General features: G+C 42.2%; 1 protein-coding gene across 1 annotated transcript in view; it reads left to right on the top strand.

Moving 5' to 3' along the window:
- Positions 1–18886, top strand: part of LOC134451634 (uncharacterized) — a 36677-nt gene that overhangs the window by 17074 nt on the left and 717 nt on the right. The window contains exons 17-20 of the mRNA XM_063202114.1: positions 16922–17102; positions 17681–17932; positions 18064–18235; positions 18552–18700. Of these exons, the coding sequence (XP_063058184.1) occupies positions 16922–17102; positions 17681–17932; positions 18064–18235; positions 18552–18700 (754 nt within the window). The remainder of the gene's footprint in view (positions 1–16921; positions 17103–17680; positions 17933–18063; positions 18236–18551; positions 18701–18886) is intronic.

Consider the following 18886-nt stretch of genomic DNA (forward strand, 5'->3'; position numbering starts at 1 on the left):
AGTCTCACTCTCTTGAAGGATCATGACGTGAGACCTGACAGTGTCGTCACAGAGGCTCGACCCGAAATTGAGGAGTTCCTCGATGAGGCCACCTTCACGCACTACTATGATGTTAAGCACATTGAAAAGGGTACATTGTCTGGTTCCCCCCCTACAAATACTTGTTTTTTTGTCTTTTTTCTTTATTCTAATAAGACAATGAAGGGAGAGTTTTGGTTGAGCGCAATGGAGAAGGGTTTGGAGGTTTTATTTTTCATTTATTTTTTTAGGGAGGATTTGTTCAGATCACTGAAAAGTCATGGGGTGGTGCAGTCTAGCTCAGTAAACAAGAAAATGTTTTGAATCGTTGGGGCATTCCCACAGGCTCTCTGGGGCCTATACTAAGAAGCTGGTTCAGGAGTAAACCAGGTTAAAGGAGTATGCCACTATTTTGGGGCTTAATACAGTTAAAATCATTGGCCAGGGTTTATATAGGTGGTAAAAAAATAAATAAAATATATATATATATAGGTATTTTTCATGTAAGCCGTTGTCTTGTTTTAAGACAAGTTAAAAGAGGGAGCATGTCGCTAAGCTAGTGAAAGTCAGTGGATCCATGTAGCATGTAGCAATGCTACACGGATCCATTGACTTTCACTAGCTTAGCGACATACTCCCTCTTTTAACTTGTCTTAAAGCAAGACAACGCTTAACATGAAAAATAAGACACTTTACCACCTTTATAAACCCCAGCCAACGATTTTAACTGTATTAAGCCCCAAAATAGTGGCATACCTCTTTAAGTTAAGAAGTAAAGTTGAGGCTAAATAATCTAATGGAAGAGCCTGGAGACCTGATTTTCTTCTCCAGCCTCTTCTATTAGATGATTTGCCTTTTAACGTAATCCGGTTTACTCCCAAACCAGCTTCTTAGTATACCCCTTTGAACAGAGCAGTGCCAGAGTAAACCTTATATGTTTTGTGTCTTTGTGTCTCATGCTGTGTCTATATACTGCAAGTCTGTACATTTCTGACATGTTTGTTCTTATATAGGACTTTCCAAGAAGCTACAAACAATGTCACATAAGAAATTCTTCCCACGTCTGAAGAAATGGTTCCCCACCATAAGAGAACACCTGTACTGGACAGCAGAGACCTCCACCACGGGACCGGAGAGAGAAGCAAAGTGGCGACTTCTTGTGAAACACGTCCGAAATGTCCATGTCCATGGCGACTCTCAATTCCCTCAGGGTCTGTTCACTTCGCGAAAACGTCAGAAAGATCCACCACAATGGCTGATAGATGGTGCGTTCACAGGAGAAATCTCCTTTTACTTGTCAAGCTGTTGTGATGAAAACATCTGATATACAGTGAAGAAAAGTTGTTTTACATGAGCGACTTTCATTCATACTTTTCCTTTTGTCCCCGAAAGCACCGGAGGCCCTCGCCGAATTGAGGAAGGTACTAACCACTGAGAAGATCCTGAACGATATATGGAAACTCAGCCCTCATCCCCACACAACTTCACTGGAGGAGTTCAACAGTGTGAGAATGCGATTCGCACCCACAAATGTGGTCTTGCCCCATCAAGGAAGACTATGCAGGTGAATGAAGTGCCCTTATGTCAACATTGAAGAATTACAAGAACAGTGTGTGTCTATGTTTGCTCAAAAAATCTTGTGCAGTGTGTGTAACATTTTTAAGTGTTCATTATCAACATTTGTATAACTCATTCACATGTGTGTCCTTTTTTACCACTGTCATCAATTTCAAGTATCCTAATTGGTGGTAAATTAGATCACTTCTTTCGAATGTTACGCGCCCAAGAGATGGAACGCCCTCCCCATTTACATCAGAACTGCCATCTCCATTGACCCCTTCAAGCAGCAGTAACCTGAATGCAGTAACCAGACATGCAGTAACCTGAATGCCTAATTTCTTGTCGTACACTTGCTGTGATGTGCTAATTGAGAACAGCTACTGTATGGGCAGGGTTTTCCACTTTCCAACCCAAGAAACTCTAAAGACATGGGAATTCTTGCATTGAACCTAATATACTGTACATGTGTGTTTTATCTGCCTCCAAGGTTGTATTTGGCAGCGCTGCACTTTAATGAAAACTCAGGCCGTCCCCAAGCGACCTCAGCTGATGGTGAGCCCCTGTTCAGGGTGGCGTTTCTGAAGTCCCAGACAAGAGAATGCACAGACAAGCCAGTGAAGGTGGAGACGACACACCGTAAGTGTTTGTCTTTAGATGTATGGAACTATCTATGAAGAAAATCACTTGCATAAGTAGTGAGTGGGTAACATTTATGTATTTATGAAACAAGTATTATAAACCTACATAATGTGTAATATTTTACAAAATGTATATCCATCAGTAACAAAAAGCTTCCAAAATGCTCTATTTGATTATGTTTTTCCTAGGCTATGCAGAAGAGCTGGTGGACTTTGTGTTTGAAAAGGTCTTCCCAGACCCCACTCCATATGTGGAAGAAGTGCTGAAGCTCCCCACACCCCCAGATGTGCCTTTATGGTTTGACCAACCGTGTGGTCATGAAGCTGTATCCAGTTAGGTCTCAAGGAGGGAGGCTTCCCTTCTATTGACCTTCCCATGAGTGAACTTTATTCCAGCGCTTCAGCGCGGCACATCTCAAGTGGGAGGGGCAACTGCAGCTTGGACCATTTTTGTATCAATGTTAAGATCTTGCCTTGTTTCTTTTTTTACTCATTAATCTTTTGCACATCTCAGCTTTGTAATGTTATACAGCTGTGTAATTGAATGTGCACAAGTGAAAAAAATCCTCAATGTTGCAAATGTTTTAGTTTGCCTGTGTTGCACAGTTCACATTCTGATCTATCAATATTCAGAGTTCAGATTTTTTAAAAATAAATTGCTCTGATTGTAATGAATAACTAGCCTGGAAACCTTGGCCTTCTTCAGTTGCGACAAATGTATTGTTATTCACCCCCGGTTGTCTAATGATGATGGGTTCTTAACCTTTTTCTCTTAACACAGCCCCTTACCTGTGCCCAATAGCACACCCCTAATCCAAACTTCTAAACGTGTATACGCACTAAAAAATGACTTCAGTGAATAATTGCAATGATTCTTACTACTTCAACCACTGCCTTGTACATACCCCGCCCCGCGATCCCCTTTAAAAAGAAATAAGTAAATAAATACAGGTAGATGAGTAAATAAAATAAACAAAATTGTTTGACGTTATTTTAGAAAACCAAGAAAGAAAATGAGTAATAGTCAAAAATGAAAATTGTACAAAATAAAAAGTTCCCTGACGCATGAACAGGCAGTGCTGGCCACGGGCCATCCATCTCTGCTGCATCTTGACGCCTCTAGGACCTAGTCCTCGCCCCGGCTGGCTCTTCTCCTGGTCTTCTTCCTTCTTCGTCTGCTCCTTCGCGTCTTCTTTCTCCGTCTGAACTTGGGGCATGTGGCGACCCTTTTTATTATACAGGTAGCCTTCTACTGTCCATGAGATCATATTTTTGATGACAAATTTTCTGGTGGGTGTGGCACTTTGGTGGACTTCCCCAAAAGTTTCTAGCACCTTATCTCTGCCTCTTGTGGCCAAATCCTGACTACGCAGGTGACCCAGACATTTTAGTGTTATATCCAGGAAGGATCACAAGACCCCAACACATAAAACAATACTCTTTGGTGAACTCTACGGAATATCCAATCACTGGGTGTGACTAATTAGACTAATACAATTGGAAATGCACTGTCCTAGGTTTTGAGAAGGGCCCTATGTCCCAACGAGATTTAGAAGTCAATGATAATCAGGCTACCAGCACCGCAGGTTAAGAACCACTCAATCCCCCCAAGACTTGCCGACATGAAGCATAGTTGGGGCTTATACTACAAAGCTTGTTCAGGATAAGTTAAGAGGTAAATCATCTAATAGAAGAGCCTGGACTCCTCATTTTCTTAAGAAAAGCTCTTCTACTAGATGATTTACCTCTTAACTTAACCTTAACTTATCCTGAACCAGCTTTGTAGTATAGCCCCCTGGTTGTGCTGATGCCCAGGTTAAGTAAATAAAGTCTGCAACACTGCTCGTCTTCTGTGTTGAATTTCATAGCAAGAGCGCAAAGTTTCGAACCTCAGGTCTTCATCACTTCTTCATTTGCCTGATGAATAGCCTACCTGAGGGTCGAAACGTTGCACTCTTGCTATTGAATTCAACACAGAAGACAAGGGGCCTCATTTATAAAACTTTGCGGAAGAAATGCGCCAAAAGATGGCGCACGCACGAAACTCAGGATGTGCGTGCGCAAGAAAATATTCAGATTTATAAAGCATGGCGCACGCACGTTCCACGTCAATTTCCCTTTATAAATCCCAACTGACTCTGAAGTTGCGGCAAATGTGCGCACCTGTGGACACACCCATAATTATCTATGAATATTCAGTGAAACGCCCAAAATGAATATTTATATCTGTGGACGGCGTGCGGAAAGCAGACGAGAGAGCCTATTACCACATGTGGAGCAAACAGTTTTATTAGATAGGCCTAGAGAACGTTGGGCGAAGTGGAGCGGTTAAGTTTGGGAAGTCGTAGGCCTAGGCTACAAAAATAAAACCTTGAATTGCAGCATGTGGATGGTTATGTTGACAAAAATCACGCTACACCAGAAGTAAAAAAAAATAAATAAAATAAGGATGGCATGGACATGAACCTGCCAAGTCATGGACATGTAGGCTAGTAGGCCTATTAATTGAGTTGTGAACAAAGGGAAAAATAGCTGCGTCAAGGAAACATCTCACATGGCATGTCCACATGAGAAATTCACCGGTAGAAAATCTATTCGCTGTCTCATCGCACCTCATATGCACCGGGTTTAAACGTTTTTCAACAATTGCCGTTGGTCACTGCGCGCAGCTGTCTGCTTTCAGTTCAAAGCGACGCCCCAACTGTCGATCGACATATCCACAGACAGCATGACATATGGGCATTTTCTAGTCTGTATTTATTAAATATGTGTATTATAAACGTACATTATCAGTGTATAAGGCCAGCTGTCAAATGCACACCTCTGCTTTGATGACGAATAACCGCATGGAAAAGAAATGACATGCAACAAGAGAAACGAAGCTGTCCATTAGTACACTTGTGTACACAGTGGCACTTGCGCTTGCCTGTATGGCTGAGAAAATCAACCATTACAGATGCACTTGGACTCGAGCAGATGATTCTGCAACTGGCTTAAATGTTGACGTAATTTCTTGCAGACTCGGAACACTTTATAGCCTACCGATACGATTATAGCCCGATACTGGAAAGGTCCGTGGTTATTGTTAATAAAATGTAGGGTATTTTCAAATGTAACGTAGGCCTATCCTACACAATTTCAAGCGTCTATTACATGCATGTAGCTATGGATAGGCCAGGCAGGCCTACTTATCATTTTCCACCATTACCAAACAACAAACAACCGCGTTTTCGTTGCGAACTGGATTAACTAATGTTAAAGTAGCTATCGTGACACGTGACCTTTGATTTTTTTCTTCAACCAATTTCGGGTCGTTCTTCCAGCTACCTCCCGAGGTCGCGCTTTCCGCGTTTGGTCTTTTGTTTAGTGCCTACGCATGGGTCAAACTTTGCGTGGAGCTGCGCATGTTTACCGCCAAGTTCTTTTTCTATAAATACCAAACCTTGCGGTGAACTTGGCGTGCGCAGTCTTTTGTGCGTACGCACCCGTTATAAATGAGGCCCAAGGAGTGTTCATTGTCGAGTGGACTTGATTTACTTAACCTGGATTTACGCTTTTATTTTCCTGCACCTGTCCCATCGGGTGGGATCATGTGCACACATTCTACTCCTTTCAACATTGTGCTGATCCCCACCCATCTGGGCATTGTCTATTGTCCTTTTGACACATCACAGTGCACACAACAAAACTGCATTTACGTCTCACCCATGCAAGCCCCAAAAAGCACCCGAAGGGATTAGTATGGCGGCTTAGATGTTACCATGCGTCCATCTCATTGAGTGCATCTTAATATGTGACCTTGCCTACTCCACTTGCGCTTGTCTCCTCACCCCGCCTCCTGGCCCCTCCTCCGTGGAGAAAACGATAAAGTTTCCCAGCTGTCAGCCTAGCCACAACAACTTTTGAGGGACTGTTTTTCATTCACCATAACAATTGCAAACGAGAAAAAGACTCTAGAATTGAGCTTTTGCAAGATATTGAAATATAATGCTGTTGTCAGTGATGTCATCATGACGAGAAGCGAGTGGAGGAGGCAAGTGGAGGAGGCAAGGTCCCATATTAAGATGCACTCATTATCTCAACTCCCGTCCTCCTTACCTGATAAGTTTCAAAAGGAGAAAATGACCTTTGACTTGTGCTTTTGAGAGATATTGAATAAAACTGCCGGATCAATATTATCTAAAAAATAGACATAATTGGTATACAGCTCCCCGCCACATTATTAGAATATTGTGGGAAAAAGTTTATTTATTTACATAATTCCATCCATGGTGATAAACTTTCAAGGCTTATAGATTCATTGCCCACGTTTTGAACTATTCCAATCATTTTTGCTTATTTTTATATATTTTGGCCTTCCAGGTGAAAAAAAACATGAATTGAGGATTTATTAGAATATTTTAATGAAATCACAATTTTCTTCAGAAAAAAGAGAGAAATTCGGGTTACATCAAATCAGTTGTTCTTTGATACCTTCTACATAACATATCAATGTTCAATATTTGGTTAGGACTGCGTTTAACATTGAAGTCAATGGCAGAGGTGTTGCATGGAAGTTATGGAAGCCCAGATATCCTTGATGCTTTACTGTCAGCTGTTTTTGTTTGTTGATCTGGTGACCCACACTTTCCTATGATTACACTGTCCCCCGTTGATTTCCATGCCACGTTTTGGTGCTTTGGACACCCTTAACTCACCAGAAATAGGCTAAAACCCCATTCATTAAAAAAAAAAAAATCTACGGCTCTGGGGCTCTGGGCTAGCCTCGCGAGCCATCCTACGTACTTCCGCCAAAGGAATGGTAGTATTATGGGATGGTCAGGACCAGGCTAGCTCTGGGCTGTACTGAAGCTTAACCAATCACATCAGTCTTTCATCTGACGTACGTGACGCAACGGGAACTGCTTGAGTAACAGGAAGACAAGAAGGAAAACAACAACACGCGCGAAAATGGAGAGGAACAACTTTTGCAGGACATGCAAAGATAACATGCGAGTGTCTGGTCTATATTCGCATTCTAGTGTCTTGTTCGAGAGAAGGAGCAAGCCACTGTCAGTAGCGGAACGTTTTCTAAACATTGGTCTCACTCTTACTGCTGACATCGACAAATCGGAGAGAATCTGTCCGAGATGTGTCCTTTCTCTCACGCATATCGAAAGGATCCTGCCCGTTTTTCGAGAATGGGAAAGGGAGTTTTCTGGAGCCTCGTCGGAACCCCACACAGAGAAAAGACCAAGAGAGGCAACACAATCACCAGAGCCACGTTCATCACCAGTCACCACCAGTCCCGGAGGCCCTTTGAACTCTGGGGAGAGCATTACCCAGGTGAGTTTTCCTTAACATGTGAACTGTGTGTGAAACGTAAAACCACAAACCGACCGACCGACCGAATGAATGGTGTCTCGCTGTCCAGTGTCAAATAATACTGAACTTACACTATGCACATTTTTGGAAATAATGTGTGCATATTGAAATACATGTCCAGGCCACACACAGCATGCCATGAAGTTGTCTTATTTCCATCAATAATGTTAAACTTTCATGGATTCAAGATTCATTGCCCTCATTTTGAACTATTCCAAGCATTTATTTGTTTATTTTTACATATCTTGGGCTTCCAACGGGGGAAAAACATGAATTGAGGATTTCACAATATTAGAAATGATTATTCTGATATAATCCATTTTCTTAAGAAAAGATATATTCAGGTCACATCAAATCAGTTGAAACTTGGTACTTTATACATAGCATGTCAATGTTCAATACCTGGTTAGGAATCTCTTTGCCTTAATCACTGTCATGAAGTCAGTAGCACTGGCATTGTATGGGAGTCATGCAAGCCCAGATATCCTTGATGCTTTGCTGCCAACTGTTTTGTTTGTAGATCTGGTGGTGACCCATGCTTCCCTCTTCATAGATTACCATAACACGTTCTGGTGCTTAAGACAATCTAACTCAGCCGTAGTAAAAACCCCATTCATTTTCAGCTTCTAATTATGCAGCCTGGAGCTGTATTGTTCAAAATGTTACTTTTCAACAGAGGGGTCAGGTGTACTCATCGCTGTGCACTGTATATTATTTAGGTCAGTAACTCATCGTCGACTACACGGCCATCAGTGAGTGATGCAGATGAGGAAGTGAAGACGCACACTACAATTTCTTCACAAACTGATGGTCAGCATGCGCCAGTCAACAGCATGCAACAACATGAGCCCGAATGGTTGCGTCTTGCACGTAAAGCAACCACTTGGCCCCCACCTTGTGATTTTCCTATGCCAAAAGCTGAAAACACAAGAGTAGGTGTTGTCGAGGTAAGTCCACACACACACACACACACACACACACACACACACACACACACACACACACACACACACACACACACACACACACAAGGGCCACCCAGGTCTCGTACAGTACTCGTCCATCTAGCTTCTAGCAGATCCAATAGCACGGCTTCTAGAATCAAATGTATCCAATTAGTGTGGCTATAGCACAGGCATCCGTTAGCAGATTTACCACTTTACACAGATTGGGCAGTCGTGGGTAAGCTGTTAGGGCGTCAGACTTGTATCCCAAAGGTTGCCGGTTCGACTCCGGACCCGCCAGGTGGGGGCTGGTAGTAATTAACCAGTACTCTCCCACATCCTCCTCCATGACTGAGGTACCCTGAGCATGGTACCCTCCCGCCACACTGCTCCCTTGGGGCGCCATTGGGGGCTGCCCCCTTGCACGGGTGAGGCATAAATGCAATTTCGTTGTGTGCAGTCAGTGTGCAGTGAACACTTGTGTGCTGTGGAGTGCTGTGTCACAATGACAATGAGAGTTGGAGTTTCCCAGTTGGGCTTTCATTGACCTGGCCAGGTTTACCATTTCTGTCTTCTCTGCTTATGTTCCTGGAATTATCCCCTGGTACTGACTACAGAACATTTTTGTGTTGTTTTAGGTGGTTGTTTACTATCCCTCCAAACGTGAGCGCATTGTGTGTCCAGACGACACAGGAGCCATAGTGGAAGCCATTGCAAAGAAACGTTGGAATTGGGCTGCCAAACAGATCATGGGGCACGCAGAGCTACTTGGACCGCTCAATGACAACACCCTGAACATGATTGAGGAGGAGTGCAAGAAGATCTGCAGTCCAGACGCCGATTTCATACTGACCAAGACGTCCGCCGAAGATCTGAAGGCCTTCTCCCTTAAGAAGTTGCACAAAGACCTCCAGCGCATTGCCCCGTTTTTGCTGTCAATTTTCTCATGCGTCTCCAGAAGATCTGAGAACATTGCATGTGTCGCAGCAGCGATAGCTTTGAGGGGCAGACAGCCACGCCTATCAGCCCTCTCCTACTTTGTGTCCTACATCCTACAGTGTGGTGGGGTGAGGAAGAGAGGCCTCAATAGCATTTCAAAATTTGGCATAACTGTTTCATACACCAGTGCCCTCTACAAACGAATGGAACTGGCAATGGTGAGCAATGGGGAGGATTTTGATCCACTGAAACTTAAAATAACCAGTGAAACATTCCTGAAGGAACACGAAGAAGAGCCAGAAGAGCAGGAAGAAGAAGAAGAAGAAGATGATGATGATGATGATGATGACGAAGGCAGCACAGCCAATGGTGCATGTGTTCCAAAGAGTGAAAAGGAAGGTGCCGAAGAAATGTCCAGAAGGAGCACACTCAATGTTACTGTGAGCGACCAGAGTGAAACCATGTGGGGTACGTATTTTTTTGTTTGGAATAAATGGTCCTTTCTGTAAGAAATCAGGCACTTTCGGGCTCGACTGGTAGAGATTTGAAGGTATGCCTTTCTCGCAGGGTAGAGTCCCAGAAATGCATCTGGTGCTGATGTTTGTTTTAACTTTTTACACAATTTTGGAGAGATGACACCCACCCATTTTTCATATGACTGTCTTGATTTTAGTGATGTTTCTTCTGTAAAGCAATGTTGTAATTTTGTGCATGTGAGATTCTCTTTCAAACATGCTAGTGTTGTGAAGTAACATTATGGTACAAGTTAAATCTGTACCACATAGCAATTGTTGGATACCTCACAATCAAGCAGACTGTGTTTGCATGTTGACATTTTCATATGGTGCAACACCATCACAAAATATGTTGCTTTTGGTAGAAGTTTAGGATTAGGTCAGCATTTGAGATTTCGCAATCACACTATGTGTAACAAGGCATGTAATAACAATGTAATAGGGCATTTCAAATGGTGTGAGTGAGTTGTTGTAAACAACTTAGAATGCCCATACCACCAAAGCGCCAAACGTGGTATGGTAATCTATGAGGTATAATCAAGAGGGAAGTGTGGATCGTCAGATTAAAAAAACAGCTGCCAGCAAAGCATCAAGGATAATCTGGGCTTCCATAACTCCCATCCAATGCCACTGCCATTCACTTCAATGTTAAAGAGAATCAGGGCAGTGATTAAGACAAAGAGATTGTATTGAATATTGACATGTCTTTTGGAAAGTTCCATATTTCAGCTGAATATGGTCCGAATGTAGTCCGAATTTGGTCAGAATTTCTTTCTTTCTTTTTTTCTGAAGAATTTTTATCGCAATGTCTGATTTTGTTTTAAATCCTCAATTCATTTTTTTAGCTGGAAGCCCAACAGTTGAATACAGACTAAACAAATGAATTATTGAAATAGTTTTGAAGATGGGCCATTAATCTATAATGTTTAAAAGTTTAGCATTTTTGATGGAATAGGGAACTGAATCAACTTTTTTCATGATTTTAACATTTTTTTGGAAAAGGAACTTTACATGCGTATATACAACAAATCTGCCATGTACATGTATACACGCACACATGTATATTATATTCCTCATCTCCATGTACATTCCTGTACCTATTCTGTCCTGATCTTTACAGATAGCCCATTGCAGAGCACTCATGAGAACCCCAGTGGAATGGAACAGACTACAAGTGTCAACACTCCATCACAGAGGGACCAGGAACTGGAGTCCAATGAAGATACAGATGCACCCTACAATATAGTAAGGCCAATTTCAGACTACAAGATTAGTAAACTTGTTGAAAATGACAAAAGGAACAAGTGTTTACATTTTTTTGGTGATCCAGGATTTTAAAAAAAGATTCCTCAAAATGACGGGATGGAGCGAATTTTGACATTCCAGTTTCTAAATCCACAAAAAGAAGGCAGAAAGACTTGAAAAAATAGGGTATAACAAGTGAAGTGTTCTATCAAACAACTTCTTTGGCAGAGGTCTGCATTCTTTGAGTGCATTTGTAGTTATTACTATTATAATTATTGTTGTTATTATTGTAGATAGTTTATAGGCTTCTACACCTTAAATTTGACAGGATAGTGAGGGATATGAAGTGAATGGGAAGAGAGAGATGGGGATGGGATCAGGAAATGACCTCGGGGTCTGATTTGATCCATGTCCCTGGACCCTGGATGTACGTTGCCTTAACCCACTGAACCACAGCACCCCTATTCTCTATGTAGTTGACGCTGTTTATAACGTTTACTCGGTAATACTGCCCTACAATTTCAGAACGCAGTATCTCTCTGTACTGGTAAACTCAGTTGGAGGCAAAGTAGTGATGACACTTTCATATGAAACTTTTTTATGGTGGAAATTTATGCACACAAGAAAAAAACAAACAAAAAACATTCTCATAAATTTTTTGCTGAAAAATGAAGATACTGCGTTCTGTTGTGGTATTACTGTCTACACCCAAACCACAATTTCAATGGATGAGTGCAGTATCTCACGTGACATACTGCGTTTTTGGCTTGTACGACGTAACCTCTTAAAACAAAAAAGCGAAGTATAATAGTTTTGTATGTTTTTTTTCTGAAATGGGACAAAATTGGACCATTTTTTTTTACTCAAGACAAAGAAGGTATTTTAAAGCCAATTTCCGGTCTAAACTCAATTCGTCAAGTCGGTTTTGTTGTCGATCTCTTTACATGCGCTGGTCATACAAAGAATTGAAATTACGTTTCTTACTGTTCCCATGCAGACAGACATAGACTCTCTATACTCTAGGTGTGGACATAGACAATATACATACATTCCACCTTAAGTACCTATACCAATTTTGAGCATTTTCGAGATACTGCGTTCTGAAATTGTACGGCAGAATAGTTCATGGAACACCATCTTCATTTGGTACACCACTTCAATGTGTCAATCAAGATGTGATTATGTGTTGAGTATTATTTCTTCATCCATAGCCTAATGGTTAGGGAGTTGGTCTTAAACTTGAAAGTTTCCTTTGGAGTTCAAGTTCCATAGAGTAGACTTATTGTTAGGGAGTTGCTCTTGTACTCAAAAGGAAACGTTCAAGTTCAAGTTCCATAAAAGGCTTATTGCACAAATAGTCAAATTCTCAAACCAGGTTTGGGTCCAGTCTGGGTCGGTTCCCAACGCTGCCCCATCTCTCTCCCCCAACAATTTCTTTCTCTATGCTGTCATAGCCATTACTAAATGCCCATATCTTGTTTGAAATGAATAGTAATTGCATGCATAAATACAAAATGTGTTTTCGTAAAGGTCTGTGTCTTAGATGAACGATTTCCTGTAGTCATTAAAGAACCATGCTTAACGGATTTCTTTTACATATATACTTTTAAGCATCCCACACACTTGAAAGGGCGCCCCGATCACAAGCAATATCTAAAGGACCTGGTCTACAAATGCCCATGCTGCAAGTTCTCCACAGAACTTAAAATCAGATTCACCTTACACATGGAGTTCCACATCAATCACGCCCTTCCATTTAAAGGTATGAATATGATGATAATCATAACCATTCGCTAGTTGTAATGATTTAAAGGTGGAGTATATAGGATGGTTTCCAGTACAGAGTAGGATAGGTTGCCCATTGACAAATTTGATCTTTATATAATATTTACTAAGTAATAAACTAATATATACTGGTCTGACCAAAGCACAGTAAGTTTTGCAGCTAAAGATGCTAATTGCTGGAAATTCAAAATGGCGGCCCAACTTTTTAATGTATGAAAAGTTTTCTCCTTTAAGATTGTACTTATCTTTATAGATGTGAGCAGGCCTTTATAGACATTTGTCATTGTTCTAGACATTGTCCGGAGTTTGGTTCATTCACCAGAACATTATGAGTTGTTGCCAATGACGAGGGTTTTTTTGTTTCTGTTTTGTAGAATACGTCATCTGCAGATGCCATATGCCGTGCCGGCAAATGCGAAATGCTTTGGGTCCACATGCAACGCGCAACGCAGCGCACCATTTCCATTGCCTTTTCTGCCCGCTAACATTTGTGCTCAAACCTCAGTTTGCGCTGCATTTGATATATTGCTCCATGCCACCTCCCTCTTCTCCTGCCTCCACCCACAATGATCGGCCCTCCAACCACGACCCTCTGCCGTCCAGTGCTGGAGCCACTTGTGATCTACCATCTTCTGTACGTTTTCTGTGTTACTTTTTTTCTTATGCTTTGAACCCTGCAGCTGATATCATGATGCGGCTAATGTTTGGATTGTTACGCGTCACGAGTATAATGAGAAGGGAGTTAGCGATGGACCTAATGTTGTGTTTCAATAATCCATGTTGCAATGTGGGCATCTGCGGCTTATACAAAGGTGCAGCTGTATTTGTACAATTAATTGGATGTGGCTGAAATTCATTGGGATGTGTCTTATTGTAGACATTATGGTGCCATTTTCCCTGGTGATCTGATTGACCCATTTGGCACAAACCTCTGGAAATGGATTAAACGCATGTATAAAAGTGCACATGGCAATAAATGATCCATTTGATTGTTTTATTTGTATATGTTATGGTTGTCAGTGTTTATGACAAAGCTATTGTATTACAAGTATTTTAATTATTCCTCTAAAATTTTAGGGCACTTTATCTGCGCAGCGTTCGATGCGTCAACATGTGTCTTGCCAGACTGACCCACCAGAAATATCTACCGTTGGAACACAGTTGTCTATCGAGACATTTAAACCCCACTGCAAGACCAGAGGTACGATTATCAGTGCCCAATTATACCACTGGTTTCTTTGTGTACTTGACATGACTTACTGTGCAAACAGGTTGAGGTCATTGAATAGTCCTACTCATCCTATTTGCTCTGGATGACTTATCACAGAGTGGCCTGGGACATTTGACATATGATATGAACAGATATGAACATTCCAATGGTTTTTTTGCTGAACCGCATCATTATCATAAAGCTAACTGACTTTGATTTAACTTGCTGAAATTGCTTTGGTGTCCTGGTGTGCTTAAATTCACTTGGATCAAGCAATTGGCTGAATCTCCATCCAGAAATGGTCACTCCTGGTCTGCATGTACAGTTATCGTGTTTGAGTCCCCTGACTAACCTTATGGGAGACCCCGTTTTTTCTTGTCTCAGAAACACAGACGTCTGTAATCTACAGCGATGTCTGTGCCAGCACTGAACCGGAGATGGTCGAGAGATTTCCCTTCGATCCCTACGAGAGACAGAGCAAGAGGCCACGTCTGGACCTGGAGGAGGAAACCGAGAACACGTTGGACAGCAGCTCATTGATGGACATCGGGGAGACGGTGACCATCAAGACTGAGTCTGCAGATTTGACGTGAGTTGACTCTCAAACACTGCTGGAGTTGCGGAGGGCAGCCCGAGATTCGTTTTGTGTAGTGTTGGTAACCCACACGGAATTGTGATTCTCTTGCTCTCATACCGTGCCATACTGACATAGCATAGGTCAGCAGGTTCACTGTTGATCAAGGAAAATAGATTGGATAAGAACGATTACTAGTGGCTGGAAAATGCATTGGCCACAGTGTAGTACGTAGGCGTAGCCTGGGGACACAGTGCGCATGGGTAGTGGGTGCGATGCCACGATGGATAAAAATGTGAATCCAAAATGACTCAGGATGTCCGAAATTGTAATTTTATTGTGGATGCTAGCGGCTGCTGCGAGTTCCGGCCCGGTCAAAGGAGAATGTCCGGTTGTCAATGTTCAGTTTGTGGCCAAATTAAATACGGCTGTCAGTCAGTGTTAATGGCTCATTCTTTTGAAGCTTGGTGACCCCGACCTCCGCCTCGGGAAAGTGCAATTGAAGGGGTACTGGGATCGGGGTTCCGAAAGACAAATTTGGACTGTTTCAATAGAACACATTTACAACGGCTGTTGAGAGAACGAACTCTGGTCTACAGACAAATGAGTTGATCAAATAATTAATGTCAGCTGTCAAAAATTCATGGTGTCCTAAGACCTGTTCCACACTCCAGCACTGGTGGTAGTGGCATTGCACTTTACCATGGCACCAGTACTGACAGTAGAAGAAGAAAGTGACTCCACTTTCTCCACTCCAGTAATGCCATACTATGCTCTCTTACGACTTCAGTGTCTGTTGATGTCCAAGGTTGTACAGGGAGATCAAGCTCTATTGCACCCTGATGTCCAGGATGAGTTCTGTTCTCTTGGGTGATATTCAGCTAGCTGCAGAAGATTGATAACGTAGCAAGTAGGCTAAATGCAGCCACTTGTAGGCGTCTTGTCCATGTCTGCAGGAGTAAAATAACTGATTAATCTTCTTGTGCAAATATTTCCATTCTGTAACAGAACCGATTCACTAACACCTTCCCATAAGATGTCTACGTACATCGTCTACGAATCCTGTTTAAGGGAGCTGCTTACAGAGTGCCCCGACTGTAAGTTGGAAATGGATGTCCGCATGAGACGTTTGGGCACATTCGTGACTGTGCACCAGCACTGCCAATACTGTCAGTACTCGCGACGATGGAACAGCCAGCCTGTTAGTGGAAGCACTCCTGCAGGGAACCTACAACTGGCTGCGGCCATTTACATCAATGGTGCATCTTTCACCAACATCGAACAGGTAACGGATAGACAACAAGTGCTTTCAACAGTACTCCCATGCATACTCAAATAATTCCAACAAAACTCAAACCCATTAACCATTTGTAATTTACCATGCGTCACATGAAGCAGTATATTCTCAGATGTAGTCTTGAGAGTTCTTGAAGTTTGTTTTCAGATGTAATATTGTGAATGTCCCCCTTTATAGATTTTTAAGACCATGAACCTGAAAATGTTCAACTACGTGACCTTCCAAAGGCACGCCCGTATGTACATAGAGCCAGCTATCGTCCACAAGTGGAGGACGACCCAAGATGGCCTGTTGGCAGAGCTTTCTCAACAGCACCTCATCAACCTTGGAGGAGACATGAGGACAGACCTTCCAGGTACACAGTAGGAGCCGCTGACTTGGTAGCATTTTTTCCTTGACTGCACCATGTTAAGTCTGGGCCATCTCAATTGATCACCCACAACACCTCTATAATATGGATTAAAGGGGGAATACACTGTACAGTAAATAATATGAATGTGTTTTGGGCAGGCCTTACTGCCAGGTTTGGCAGCTACACCATGATGGACCTCAGAAATAACAAAGTCACCGATGTTCAGCTAGTTCAGGTAAGAGATAAAAACATGCGTTATTGTTTGTTTGTGTTTCCTATTGAAATGAAATCCTGTGTCAGTGTGGTAAAAAGTACTTGTATGTTGCTGTTTGGGGTGATGTCACTGTCAAGGAGAAGGAGAGTGAAGGAAGAGCAGTGAGAGATGGCAACCTGGCCCATGCTATCATCAATATATCTTACAAAGAATCTGGCTTGCTTTGAGGATATTTCTTTTTGTTTTTTAACCTGTGTGGTGATTAGAGTAGTGAGGTTGGTGCCAATGAGAGCATGGAGGTAAAAGGCCTGGGAAGGAGTCTCGCTCTCTTGAAGGACCATGACGTGAGACCTGACACTGTCGTCACAGAGGCTCGACCCGAGATAGAGGAGTTCCTCAGTGAGGCCACCTTCACGCACTACTATGATGTCGGACACGTCGAAAAAGGTACTTTGTCTGTTTTTTCCCCTACAAATACTTTGTCTTTTTCTTTCATTCTAATAGGGACAATGAAGGGAGATTATTGGTTGAAATCAATGGAGAAAGGTTTGGAGGTTTTATTTTGTTTGGATTTATTTTAGAGGGGAAAGTACTGTGTTGGGCATTTCCTTAGGTTGGGTCATTGAAAAGTCATGTATTCTTCATGTCTGTCTGACTAGAGTGGGGTGGTGCAGTCTAGCCTAGTAAACAAGACGATGGTTTGAATCGTTGAACTTGGGGCTTCCTCACAGGCTTTCTTGGGCCTATACCCAGAAGGTGGTTCCGGAGTAAACCAGGCTAAGTTAAGACCAAAGGTTGAGGCTAAATCATCCTCATCAGTCCTCATTTTCTTCTCCAGCCTCTTCTATTAGTTGATTTACCAATTTAAACGTAACCCAGTTTACTCCCAAACCAGCCTCTTAGTATACCTCTCTGAACAGTGCAGTGCCAGAGTAAACCTTATATGTTTTGTGTGTCTTTGTGTCTCATGCTGTTCCTATATACTGCAAGTCTGTACATTTCTGAGCTGTCGTGTTCTTGTGTAGGACTTTCCAAGAAGCTGCAAACATTGTCGCATAAGAAATTCTTCCCACGTCTGAAGAAATGGTTCCCCACCATAAGGAAACACCTGTACTGGACAGCAGAGACCTCCACTACAGGACCGGAGAGAGAAGCAAAGTGGCGACTTCTTATGAAACACATCCGAAATCTCCATGTCCACGGCGACTCTCAATTCCCTGAGAATCTGTACACTTCACGAAAACCACAGAAGGATCCACCAAAAAAGCTGATAGATGGTGCGTTCACAGGAGAAGTGCTTTTACTTGTAAATCTGTTGTGTTGTAAACATTTGTAAACAGTAAAGAAAAGTTGTTTTGTATGAGTGACCTTCACTCATTCTTGGCCCTTTTCCTTTTGTCCCCGAAAGTACCGCAAGCCCTTGACGAATTGAGGATGGTACTGATCACTGAGAAGATCCTGAAAGATATATGGAAACTCAGCCCTCATCCCCACACAACTTCACTTGAGGATTTCCGCAGCGTCAGCACGCGATTCACACCCAAACATGTGATTCTGCCTTATCAAGGAAGACTATGCAGGTGAATGAAGTGCCCTTGTGTCATCATTGAAGAATCACAAGAACAGTCTGTGTCTATATTTGCTCAAAAAAATCTTGTGTAGTATTTTTAAGCGTTCATTATCAACATTTGTATTTCTCTTTCACATGTGTCCTTTTCTACCACCGTCACCAATTTCAAGTACCCTAATTGGTGGTAAATTACATACTTTTTAGTTCCATGAACACCTACTGTATGGGCAAGGTTTACCACTTTCCAACCCAAGAAACTGTAAAGAAATGGAAATGCTTACATTGAACCTAATATACTTTACATGTGTATTTTATCTGCCTCCAAGGTTGTATTTGGCAGCGCTGCACTTTAATGAAAACTCAGGCCGTCCCCAAGCGACCTCAGCTGATGGTGAGCCCCTGTTCAGGGTGGCGTTTCCCAAGTCCCAGACAAGAGAATGCACAGACAAGCCTGTGAAGGTGGAGCCAACATACCGTAAGTGTTTTTCTTCATAGATAGTTCCATACATCTAAAGACAAACACTTGCATAAGTAGTAAGTGGGTAACATTTATTTAGCCTATGAAACCAATATTATCAACCTACATAACCTACATAGTATGTAAAATTTTACAAAATGCATATCCATCAGCAACAACTTCCAAAATGTTCAATTTCATTTT

The sequence above is a fragment of the Engraulis encrasicolus genome, chromosome 1 (genome assembly GCF_034702125.1).
Source record: "Engraulis encrasicolus isolate BLACKSEA-1 chromosome 1, IST_EnEncr_1.0, whole genome shotgun sequence".
NCBI lineage: Eukaryota > Metazoa > Chordata > Actinopteri > Clupeiformes > Engraulidae > Engraulis > Engraulis encrasicolus.